The 12,025-nt window shown below is 44.2% G+C and overlaps 1 protein-coding gene across 5 annotated transcripts in view; it reads left to right on the forward strand.

Annotated features, from left to right (window-relative positions):
* The window catches only part of bicc1a (BicC family RNA binding protein 1a), a 189,579-nt gene that overhangs the window by 169,320 nt on the left and 8,234 nt on the right, over positions 1 to 12,025 (forward strand). For 3 of the 5 annotated variants that reach the window (XM_084321716.1, XM_084321718.1, XM_084321720.1), the window contains exons 15-18: positions 6,888 to 7,035; positions 7,118 to 7,172; positions 7,300 to 7,454; positions 11,329 to 11,500. In XM_084321716.1, the coding sequence (XP_084177842.1) occupies positions 6,888 to 7,035; positions 7,118 to 7,172; positions 7,300 to 7,454; positions 11,329 to 11,500 (530 nt within the window). The remainder of the gene's footprint in view (positions 1 to 6,887; positions 7,036 to 7,117; positions 7,173 to 7,299; positions 7,455 to 11,328; positions 11,501 to 12,025) is intronic. The other 2 variants (XM_084321717.1, XM_084321719.1) reach the window with 1 other exon arrangement.

Consider the following 12,025-nt stretch of genomic DNA (forward strand, 5'->3'; position numbering starts at 1 on the left):
CTCCGCCATGCGTTGTCTGCCAATCAAAATATTTCATATTTTCGTCATGGTATTCATATTTGGTACCATTCATATTCGTCATGGTATTCTGAGCCATCACAACTCTGCAACGCTTCAATACCGCCAATACCAATACCGATCGGCGAGTTGTAAAGTTGCCAAGTAAAGAAAAAAAAAATATTCCACAGTAACGTTATCCATTCAGGGTGAGTTAAAATGCTATTGCCGAGCTCAAGCCTGTTGTGGTGTGAGTTTATCTCGTTGACTGGTTGTGCATTCCTTTAGATATCGACGGTGTAATATGTGAAGCCTGGTTTGATATTTGACTGCATGTGCACTCACTTATGCAATATTGTAGCCAGACTTGATATTTTTGGGCTGGTCGTCGTACATCTCTGGGTCACATTACAGTTGTGAACGTGAATTTAAGACATCTGCTGTGATGAAGCCTGCTCGCTTGTAAGTGCGCCTAGTAAAGCGGTGCCAGAATATCTCTCTCGTCTTACTGTGTGAAGCCTGTGCTGTTTGAGGCTACGAGTCGCGACCGCTTTGGAGCCAACTTCCAGGACCCCGGCTCACGAAGGCAACGGCGTACGAGCGCAGCAACGTTGTTTGACATTTGATTGATATTTGTGTATCCAAAGCAAATTCAATCCGTATGTAAACCCGACGGGTCTCTCTATAGTCGCATTATAAGCTGCATGCGATCAGAAGGGCTCGTCGGATTGTCAGTGCAGTAGGAAAGTAATGCTGTTTTTGATGTATTATCGAATAAGGACTGAGGGGACTCTCCTGTCTATATATTGGCCCCCGCACTTCTGAAATGAATCCACGACAGCACCTGTGGGGGGGGGGGGGGGGGGGGGGGGGGCGGTAGATGTACCTCGGACATGCTGAGTAGAACCACAACCAGACTGCAGACTTACAGTATGTATCATTGGTCACAGGTGAATATTAGCTCCACTGGATACCTTGTTCAAGCGTACTTTGGCACTAGTTGCCGAGGAAGAGGAGTGTTCAACCCGGCTGATTCCCCCAAGCTGGTCTCGAGACTCGCTCGTCAGCTGTTCTGATGTCCTTTGATCACAAGCGCTCACGCAGCAAGAAGGAGCCAAAACCAAGAATCCACTCTACACACACACAGGGATATGGGTTTAAAGGGATAGTTCAGACTTCTGGATCCCTAGCCCTATTTGCTACACGGTGGTGTAGTGGTTAACACTGTCACCTCACAGCAAGAAGGTCCAGGGTTCGATTCCCGCTTGGGGACCAGGTTTCCATGATGCCAGGTACCCAGGTGGGGTATCTCCCATGCCTTTCTGTGTGGAGTTTGCATGTTCTCCCCGCGCTCGCAAGGGTTTCCCCCCGATAAGATAAACCCAATGGAAAAACATGCACAACAACAGATCGCTAACGCTGTGGTGTCCTTGACGAAGACGGACAGGAGGGGTGGGTCAAGCGCAGAGACTCAATCGCATCTGCGACTGAGGAAAGACAATGCATGTGTGTGTGTGTGTGTATCCCGGTGTGTGTGTGCCGCTCCAATTGCATGTCCAGTTCGTTGCATGCCGAATAAAGACCCCCTAAAGAGGTCAAGTTCAAGTTCAAGTTCTTTAATAGTTGTCATACAGAAGTACAGAATACTTTCATACAAAATGCTTCTTACTGTTACGCTCCAGAGACTGTGCTAGACAAGATAGTATCAAATAACATAATAACATAATATAGCATGAATTTAGAAGAAGAATGAGGTCACAGTTGTTCGGTATAGACATATGTACAATGTTCTGAGTTACCATATAATATACAATACACAATACTATGCAGTGTACTAATGTACAGTACTATCTAGTGCAAAGCAGAAATGGGATGAGGTACAATTTTAGGTACAATTTACAGTAAGGTGTACGAGTTGTAGTGCAATCCTTCATCCATAAATATAAAGTGTGGGGAGTGGGTGCTACAGTGTGTTTGTTTAAAGTGGGTGTGTGCTATAAAGTGTGTGTAGTGGGTGCTACAGTGTGTTTGTTTAAAGTGAGTGTGTGCGTGTGGATGTGTGTGCTATGTGTGTTTGGTGGTTGTTGTTGTGTAGTGTTCATTCATTGTTCGTTTAGCAGCCTGATGGCCTGGGGATAGAAGCTACTTCTGAGTCTTTCTGTGCTCGCCTTGAGACTCCTGTGTCGCTTGCCTGACGGCAGCAGTTCAAAGAGGCAGTTGTTCGGGTGGCTCGAGTCCTTAATAATTCTCTTAGCCTTCCCCTTGCAACGCTTGTTGTAAATGTTCTGGAGGGTGGGGAGCCCCCCTCCAATTGTGCGTTCGGCTGAACGTGTCACTCTTTGTAGTCTGCTTTGGTCTTTTGCAGTGCTATTCCCAAACCAGGAGGTGATGTTGCCGGTCAAGATGCTCTCTATTGTACATGAGTAGAAGTTCTTAAGGATCTTCTGGCTGACTTGGAACTTCCTTAGGCGCCTGAGGAAGTAGAGGCGTTGTCGTGCCTTCTTCACCACACTGTTAATGTGTATGGTCCATTTCAAGTCCTCGGATATGTGGGCTCCGAGGTACTTGAAGCTGTTGACTCTCTCAACCGGTGCCCCGTCGATGCTGAGGGGGCTGTAGTCCTTGACCCCCGACCTCCTGAAGTCCACAATCATCTCCTTTGTTTTGCTGACGTTCAGGGAGAGGCTGTTTTCCTGGCACCATCCCGCCAGGACCTTGACCTCTTCCAGGTAGGCCCTCTCGTCGTTGGCAGAGATCAGGCCCACCACCACTGTGTCGTCAGCAAATTTGACGATTGTATTGCTACTCCGCTGAGCCACACAGTCGTGTGTGTACAGGGAGTAGAGGAGGGGACTCAGAACACAGCCCTGGGGGGCCCCTATGTTGAGGGTGATGGATGAGGAGGTGCAGTTGCCTGCTCTCACCACCTGGGGTCTGCCAGTCAGGAAGTCCAAGACCCACTGGCAGAGGTCATAGCCCAAGCCCAGGTCCCTGAGCTTGGCTATGAGTATGGAGGGGACTATGGTATTGAATGCCGAGCTGTAGTCGATGAATAGCATTCTCACATAGTTCCCCTGCCTCTTGTCCAGGTGTGATGCTGCTGTGTGCAGCACATGGGATATGGCGTCCTCCGTGGACCTGTTGGGGCGGTATGCAAATTGCAGGGGGTCCATGTTGATGGGGAGGGAGGAGCAGATGTAGCCCTTTACTAGCTTCTCAAAGCACTTCATGGCTATGGAGGTGAGAGCTACAGGGCGGTAGTCGTTGAGGCAAGCAGGCTTGGATTTTTTGGGTACAGGGATAATAGTGGACTTCTTCAGGCAGGTGGGGATGACAGCCTGTTCTAAGGACAGGTTAAATATGTCAGTGAATACTGGGGCCAGTTGGTCGGCACAGACTTTTAGGACGCGGCCGGGGATGCCGTCCGGACCTGCTGCCTTCCTGATATTCACTTTTTTAAAGGTCCGCCTCACCTCATGCTCTGTTACCCTGAACACTGCGCCTCCATCAGCAGCCGACCCCCCCCCCCCCATTGCCGAGGCTTGTGAGCTGGTGTTGTTATTACCAGCATCAAACCTCGCATAGAAGGTATTGAGGTCGTTTGCTAAGGAGATGTCATTATTATGTCCTGCATTATTATATAATATTATATATTATATATTATTATACATACCGGTGATGTTGTCGATCGGTAAGAGTCCTTTCTCGGCACACAATCCATGCTGTCGCTCGTACTGTAGCTCCGGAGAGTCGGCCACAAACCACTGCAAAGTCCGTGGGGTCGAGCTCCCGTCTGTACATTTCAGGTGTCTTCCGTCAGCTTGTATAGGTATAACAATATAACATTGTGCTGAGAGAAAAAATACTCGTACTGATCAACAACATCATTGTCAACAAGAAGTGGCAAGTTTCTGTGCAGACGTGCACACACTCACATCCTGACTATAAACAAAACACTTGCCAGTATATCTTTTTTTGAGGATTATAAATAATAATAACTGGACTTTTGAAGAAGTCTTTAGTCATCATGCAGTGACACACACATGCGATGGCCGGCACACACAGGAACACACACAAATGTGTCAATGAAATCGAGTCTCTGCGCTTGACCCATCCCGTCGTCCTTCCCCCCCCCCAAGGGCAGCCGGATAGGGGCTTCGGCGTGGGGCCACGCCCCCGGGGACCAATCCAAGTGCTCCTGTGCGTCTTCGTCAGGGAACGCGACAGTGTTAGCGATCTGTTGTGCATGTTTTTCCATTGGGTTTATCTTATCGGGGGGGGGAAACCCTTGCGAGCGCGGGGAGAACATGCAAACTCCACACAGAAAGGCCTGGGAGATACCCCACCTGGGTACCAGGCAATGTGGAAACCTGGGCCCTCATTCATCAACGTGTCTTACGCACAGATTTGTGCTTACCCTGTGCGTACGATCATTTCTAAGCAAAGAGTGGGATTCATCAATTTCAACTTGAACTTGACTTTGTGCTTATGTCTACGCAAAGCTCTGAGCACACTTAGCTGACGCCCAGTGGTAGAATATATTATTACAACAAGGAAATGAGCTTATGTGCATTAGTTTCAACACTGGCGGAGCGCAGTCAGTCAGTAGCCTACACCCCGTATATTCCGATAACGCTATATAAACCATGCTGCATTCATTCTGAGAGAAAGATCTATTATTCCAAATGCTATTTATAGGGTTTTGACCATAATTACACTACTGTTGCTATTTTACAATGAACTATAATGAATTACGGTTCATACAGAACTTATCATTGGTCACAGAACTTCTGTATGAACCGTAATTCATTATAGTTCATTGTAAAATAGCAACAGTAGTGTAATTATGGTCAAAACCCTATAAATAGCATTTGGAATAATAGATCTTTCTCTCAGAATGAATGCAGCATGGTTTATATAGCGTTATCGGAATATACGGGGTGTAGGCTACTGACTGACTGCGCTCCGCGTATCTCAACTCGTTATTATTTTGCGCACAGACCGCAGAAACACAGGAACGTTTTGATTATATTTAAAAGGCTTTACGTTAAACGAAACAAGTGGAGTTTCGAAGCGATATAGTGTTCTTCCCCCTTTTTACTGCATAAGAAAGAATAGAAAACGCATTGCAATGACACCAGATAGTGGACAGACTATGTATATGATGGGATTCAAGTTCGCGTTTTTGTTGATCATAGGCATGCTGTCAGAGTATGATATCTTAATCAAACATTCTAGAACATTTGTCGTCACAGATCATGTCCTAATAGAACATAGGCTATGGCATGGTCCATCGTGATATTGTGTGGACTGTTATTATTACTGTACCGGTACCACCCATTGTGACAACAGCCTTGTGAGTCCCGCACACAAACATGATGGAATTCAAGTTCATGTATTGAAAGGCAGGCTACATCATACATGCAGTGAGATTCATTGTTCTTGTATATGCTCTCGTATTATTGTTTATATAGGCTGCTACCCAATACTGACATCAAAATAGATTGTAGTATGCCTCTAGAAATCATATGCAGCAGGTAGAAAATTGACGGAAGATCCATCGCGATTTGGAATAAAATTGAGGAGAACTTTAATCCCTGGGTATTAATCAAACAACACGGGAAAAGGCAGTCATATTCCAGCGCGGTCTTTGTGTTTGCACTGCCCAGGCAGCAATGGTTAATAGATATCATATCCGACATCACCGTAAGTGTACACGTCTGTCAGCCTGTCGAACGAGTTGAGTTCTAACAAAGAACATATTACATGCTGGTATGCTGATAGAGTAAACTATTATATGAATATGATATGATACAAGGTATACACTGGTCCGTCGCATACACTGGTATGCGCAAGTTACTGTTGCATAATGTAGGCTATGGCTGCTATTATATGTAATTCATATAGGCTACCTAATAGTATATGATTTTTAGAGGCATCTATTTTGTTGTCGGTAATACCGACAACAAAATAGATGCCTCTAAAAATCATATAGCCAATCGAACACAACTAATAAAGGCATTCATATTACAGCACGGTTATAATGACACACAACCAACGCCAAACAGTGGTCAACGAACGGTCTTTATTAGTATTTTGAGCTCTCCAGGCAGAATTGCAGCAATGGTCTTAGGGAGCCGTTGATATCTGACATCACCGTTTACAAGTCCGCCTTTTATTTATCCCATAAACACGCGCGTTGTGTCTTCTTGGTTCGACAGCAGTGAAAAATCTCCGTGAAGCTTCTCAGAGTTCCGCTCGGGTCAGTCCATTATTTCACATCCCATGGGGGGTGTATCCTCACTTTCATGACCATATATGGATAATCATGCACGAGCATTGACGGTAGAACAAAGTGGTATTCATCAACACGGAGGAGCATAGGACCTGTGTACGCACGGTTGATGAATCCCAATATTCCTGTGCGTACACTCATTCTAAATTCTGTGCTTACGTGTGGAAATAGAACATGTTCTACGCACACGTTGATGAATGAGGGCCCTGGTCCCCAAGCGGGAATCGAACCCTGGACCTTCTAGCTGTGAGGCGACAGTGTTAACCACTACACCACCCTGCCGTCTTTACCGGATCCGTGCCGGATTACAGTACTTTGCCTGCTAGTCAAAATGTATTTTGGATTACAGTACTTTACCTGCTAGTCAAAATTAATTAGCGATTGTTTTTCAGCCCTGACGAATCCAAATAATTACATACAATTAGAAAGGAAATCAGACTGAGGCAATAAAGGCTGTGAAGGGACTTTCCAGACAAATACTCTAGTCTGTGTTTGGCGGGTTCCAATGTTTTGTTTGGCTGGTTCCATATTGGTAATTCTTCACACAATCGTGATTCTGATGCAATTGTTTTGCATCTCTCCCGTCTCCTATCAGTTCCGACTGCCTGCTGTCTGACGCAGAGTCCAGTTCGTCAGACAGTCCCGTGGCGGATAAGAGGGCCCCTGGCAGCGAGCGGGCAGCGGAGAGGGCAGCGCTGCAGAGCGAGCGGGAGAGGATCCAGTCCTCCTTCGCCAACATGCAGGTACAAACGCACACCCATCCACTCACCCACTCACTCACACACTCGCACACACACACCCACACACACACGCATATATAACCAGTATTTCTTTTTTCAGGCCTTTGACTATGAGCAGAAAAAGCTGTTGGCAACCAAAGGTAAGAGCTGCTCTTTCTCGTAGCTATCAAATGTATATTACTGTAGAAGATCTTACCATAGCTTGTACAATATTGTCTTGAAAGGGAATGTAAATTGCCTGTGCGTGTGTGACGTTCATCCCTCCAGCCATGTTGAAGAAGCCGGTGGTGACTGAGGTGCGGACCCCCACCAACACATGGAGCGGTTTGGGATTCTCCAAGTCTATGCCAGCAGAGACCATCAAGGAGCTGCGCAGGGCCAACCATGTCCCGTATAAACCCAGCATGAGCACCACTTTTGAGGTAATTAAGCCTTTGTATAGCTTCCCCATAATTTTCTTAAGCGAAGTTCAGACTACATGATTACAGCCTACTGGGTTTCCTTCCACTCGCAATTCCCAATTGCAACAAGACAGAAAGTTGTTTTTGTGTGAAGAGTGAAGCGATCTGACGAATTGCACGTAGTCATGTAGTGCGTGTGTATCATTAGAGAATATATGTATCAATTAGTGCTGTCAATCGATTAAAATATTTAATCGCGATTAATCGCATGATTGTCCATAGTTAACTTGTGATTAATCGCAAATTAATTAAAAGAAAACAAACAAAAAATGTATCTACCTTAAACAGATCTTTTTCAAGTTCCAAGTTTTAATACTCTTATCAACATGAGAGTCAACAAATGCTTGCTTTATGCAGCCATTTAACACAAAAGGATGACCCTCATGCATTGCAAATTTGCATCAAATTCAAAACAGAGTGATGCACAAAATAACTATAATAAAAAATAAAATAATAATAATTTAAAACAATGAATAAAGTGTGCATGAAATAATAGGGGAAAGAAAACGTTAGGAACTTGTTACATTCACGCACACAAGGGCTGAGTACTCACACCCCCCTCTCTCTCTCTCACACACACACACTCTCCCAGCTCTCTCACCCCCCTCTCTCTCAGTGGAGGTTTCTCTATGACAACACGTGAAACACAAATTCACTCATAATTCATCATTATTATTAATTTACATATACCTATATAAAAAAAAAAAACTATATATATATATTTTTTTTTTAATTATTATTATTATTTTTTTTTATTATAAATGTTTTCCTCTGTAAAAAAAATTCCAGTGAATTTTTTTTTCTTCAAAAATGGCCAAAATTGACAGCTCTGAGCAGGCCTGCACTGCAGTATTGCCTGCAGTAATTATTCGTGAAGAAAACTTCACAGGTGTGACCCATTGTTAAATAAATAATAAATAACAGCGAATCAAAATAGGCTATTAACTTCATCTAAGAACGGTCTGTGCAGTTAAACTCTTGCCATTGAATGGAGGATTGATTGATTGACAGCCCTTGACATCCAATACACGGAGGTTGAATATGATTGGCAGCCTTGCAAATCCAATCAGAGATTTCTGCATTGCAAAGTCAAAATGGGTCCAGCTGCATGTGAGGAGGATAGGTTTAGCTTTGGCCAATCTCAAGTTTCTCAAGTTTCTTTATTAGTTGTCATACAGAAGTACAGAATACTTTTATACAAAATGTAACATAAAGAAGCATTTTGTATAAAAGTATTCTGTACTTCTGTATGACAACTAATAAAGAAACTTGAGAAACTTGAGATTGGCCCGAGCTAAACCTATCCTCCTCACATGCAGCTGGACCCATTTTGACTATGTGAAAGTTGAGACTATGAGAAAGTTGTTGTTTAGTAGTTAGTAAGCTGTACAGCTATAACAAGTCAGGCTAAATTAAACTTTGCGCCAACATTAGGACCGAAGTATAAACCAGCAACTGAGCAACATGAAGAAGTGGATTTATGCATCTGGATCAGAAAAAACGTTGTGGATGAAAAAGTAAGTAGGCTACAGTGCTTGTATGCTAACAGTAGCTAGGCAGCTTAGCCTACATCACAATGATAATCACCAAGCTAACTTACTGTACACACTGTAGGGCTGGGCAATTAATCGAAACAGAATCGCGATATCGATTCATAGACCTATGCAATCTAATTTCTAAGTTATGACTATTTTCTTTTATAAAAAAAAACTTTTTTTTTTTTTTTTTTTTATTATTATTTTATCTGGGTTGAACATGATTTGTGGAACTCCCTCTGGTGTTGTGGTCGTGGTATTCACTGACCTTTGGGAAGTATTTCGACATTCACATGGGTATCTTAGTGGTGTAGTGTATCTTGTAGACCAGGCCCATTGCAAGTTGCTGTACTCTGTCTACTACTCTAAGCCATCCTAGGTTGTCAAAGTGGACAGGGGTGAGGTGGGTTTTAGGAGTAAGGTCAAGCAGTAGTCTGACCAGTTTGTTTTGTGATGTTTGTAATCTTGTTTTTAGTGCCTTTGAGGTGCTTTGGTACCATGAGGTGCAAGCATAGTCGTAGTACCCTTGAATGAGTGCTCCTGTTAGAGTCTTCAAGGTATTCTTGTTTACCAGAGAGGAGATCCGGTACAGGAATCTAGTTCGTTGGTTGACTTAGTTTTATTACATTGGATCCCATTTTGTCACAGGAAAGATTTGCCTCTATAGGATGGAACCCAGGTAGGTAATTTCATCTTTCCTTTTAAGATAAGATAAGATATTCCTTTATTGATCCCCTTGGGGAAATTCAGGCATCATAGCAGCATGGGGGAAGGGGGGGGGGGGGTACAGGTAGTGAAAACAACACAAGCAGTGTAAACAAATAGGTCAATATAATTTACTATCTAACTAACTGAAATATTCACAGTATCACAGTATCCACATAAGGTGCAGTATGCATAAGGTAGTGTTATTGTCCTACTTGGGTTCCTATTAGTTCTAGGTCGATGTCTGGCAGCAGTCGCTGCCCACTGTTGTGGAGCCTGATGGCCACTGGTATGAAGGACTGTCCGAGGCGGTTAGTTGAGTGTCGGGGGGGTATGAGTCTGTGGCTTCCTTGTCACCTTCACCTAATATGTTTTGATCTGGTCAGGTGCGCTGTCACCTAAAATGTTTTGATCTGATCAGGTGCGCTGTCACCTAATATGATTTCATCTGGTCAGGTGCGCTGTCACCTAATATGTTTTCATCTGGTCAGGTCCGCTGTCATCTAATGTTAATATGTTTTCATCTGTGTCCACTGACCACTGACACACAGTGGGGGATGTTTTAAAAATATTATTTAATATATAATATAATATAATAATTTGTGCTTGGTCAGCAGCCTCCACTGCTCTCTCTCTATATATATCTCTCACACACACACTTCAGAAACAAACATAGTATCAATGAGAGCATCAATAATACACCCGAGTGAAGTCTAGTAAAAAAAAATTAAAATTCTTAAAAGTTAATCGTGAGTAAAAAAAAAAAGTGCTGTTACTAGAATCGGGCGATAACGCGTTAATACTGCGTTAACTTTGACAGCCTTAGTATCAATATCATGTGTTTGATCTATTATATTGGGGAGACGTTACCATTGAGAGTACAGCTATATACCACATATAAAGATGCAATACGTGGGGCGCTCCAGTAGCACACCATGTACCGCGCTGCGTCGCGGATCGGCTGACCCGAGTTCGATTCCCGGACCCGCCGTCATTTTCCAAATGTCTTCCCCTGCTCTCTCTCCCGTTTCACCCTCACTGTATCTGTCGGTCATGTTTGACCAGGAATAAGTGATAAACGCTAAAAAATAAAGTAAAAAAAAAAAAAGATGCAATACGTGACGTATGATAATCGGACATAAAAACCCACCGACGTGTTCCGTGTCTCGAGAGCTCGGCCACATCGGCCCACTGAGGAACTCTGCCGGACGACGCCACCTAGTGGTGAACTGCAGACACTATCTCCTCAACCATTTTCAACTGTAGTGTTGTTGCCCAACTCGAGATAAACTGAAGAAATATTGAAGGAAATAGTTTATGCAGTTCATTCAGGGCCTGCTCTCCGCTGGGTTGACGAGTATGTGATTTAGATCTAAATTTCATGTAAACGTATTGCAAGCATATTGATTGATTGATTGATTGATTGAAAACTTTATTAACAGATTGCAGAATGGGTACAATACAGTACGGCTCAATACACACAATTGTTAAGGGGATGCGGACCAGAGAAATACTTTCGTCTTGTTTACATCAGGGTCCCCCATTTTAACTATTCCCGAACAGAACCACTATAACCTCAATCTGTTCCCTTCCAGGGTTCCCCCCTGTCGCTCTCACGCTCCAACAGCCGCGAGGGCGTGGGGAATGGCAGCGACTCCGACAACTGGCGAGATAGGAACTGCCTAGGCGGCATTCTGCCTTGTCATGCAGAGTTCCCCCCGATGGGTCCTGTCGTCGGCAGTCCCAAGAGGAAGCAGAACAAGTCTGGTCAGTGCTACTTCCCTTAACTCATTCAGCGCCATACCCGAGTATAGTCGGGTTATAGGGGGGTGAGTGTAACGGAGGTACCACAGTCTATCCACAGTCACGAGGGACATTAAGTGAAGTGGCTGTGGACGTTAAGCGGTACTGCAAGTAAACTCACTCCCCAGAGGCATCCAGACCCAATAGCAAGAAGTGAATTCACCTCTTGGTATAGTGGTCTGTGATGCCGCCCGCGACGCGGGAGACCGGGGTTCAACTTCGGAGTTGAACTCCGAGACCGGGGTTCAACTCCCACTTAACAGGGGTCGAATCGAAAACCCAATGCAGAGTAAGATCACACCGGCTACAGTAACACCAAGGTCCCTGGATGAATAATGAATAAAAAATAAAGGAATAAACGACCAAAACCAGAGAAATCTCGGGTCTGGCGTCCATTGAGTTAAAAAAGTTCCATGTACTTTATTTTCCATCTTCAGATCTGACACTCTTCAAGAATGTATTGATATATCGCGGCCGGGTAGCGCAGCG

Source organism: Notolepis coatsorum (assembly GCF_963971535.1).
Source record: "Notolepis coatsorum genome assembly, chromosome: 9".
Lineage (NCBI taxonomy): Eukaryota > Metazoa > Chordata > Actinopteri > Aulopiformes > Paralepididae > Notolepis > Notolepis coatsorum.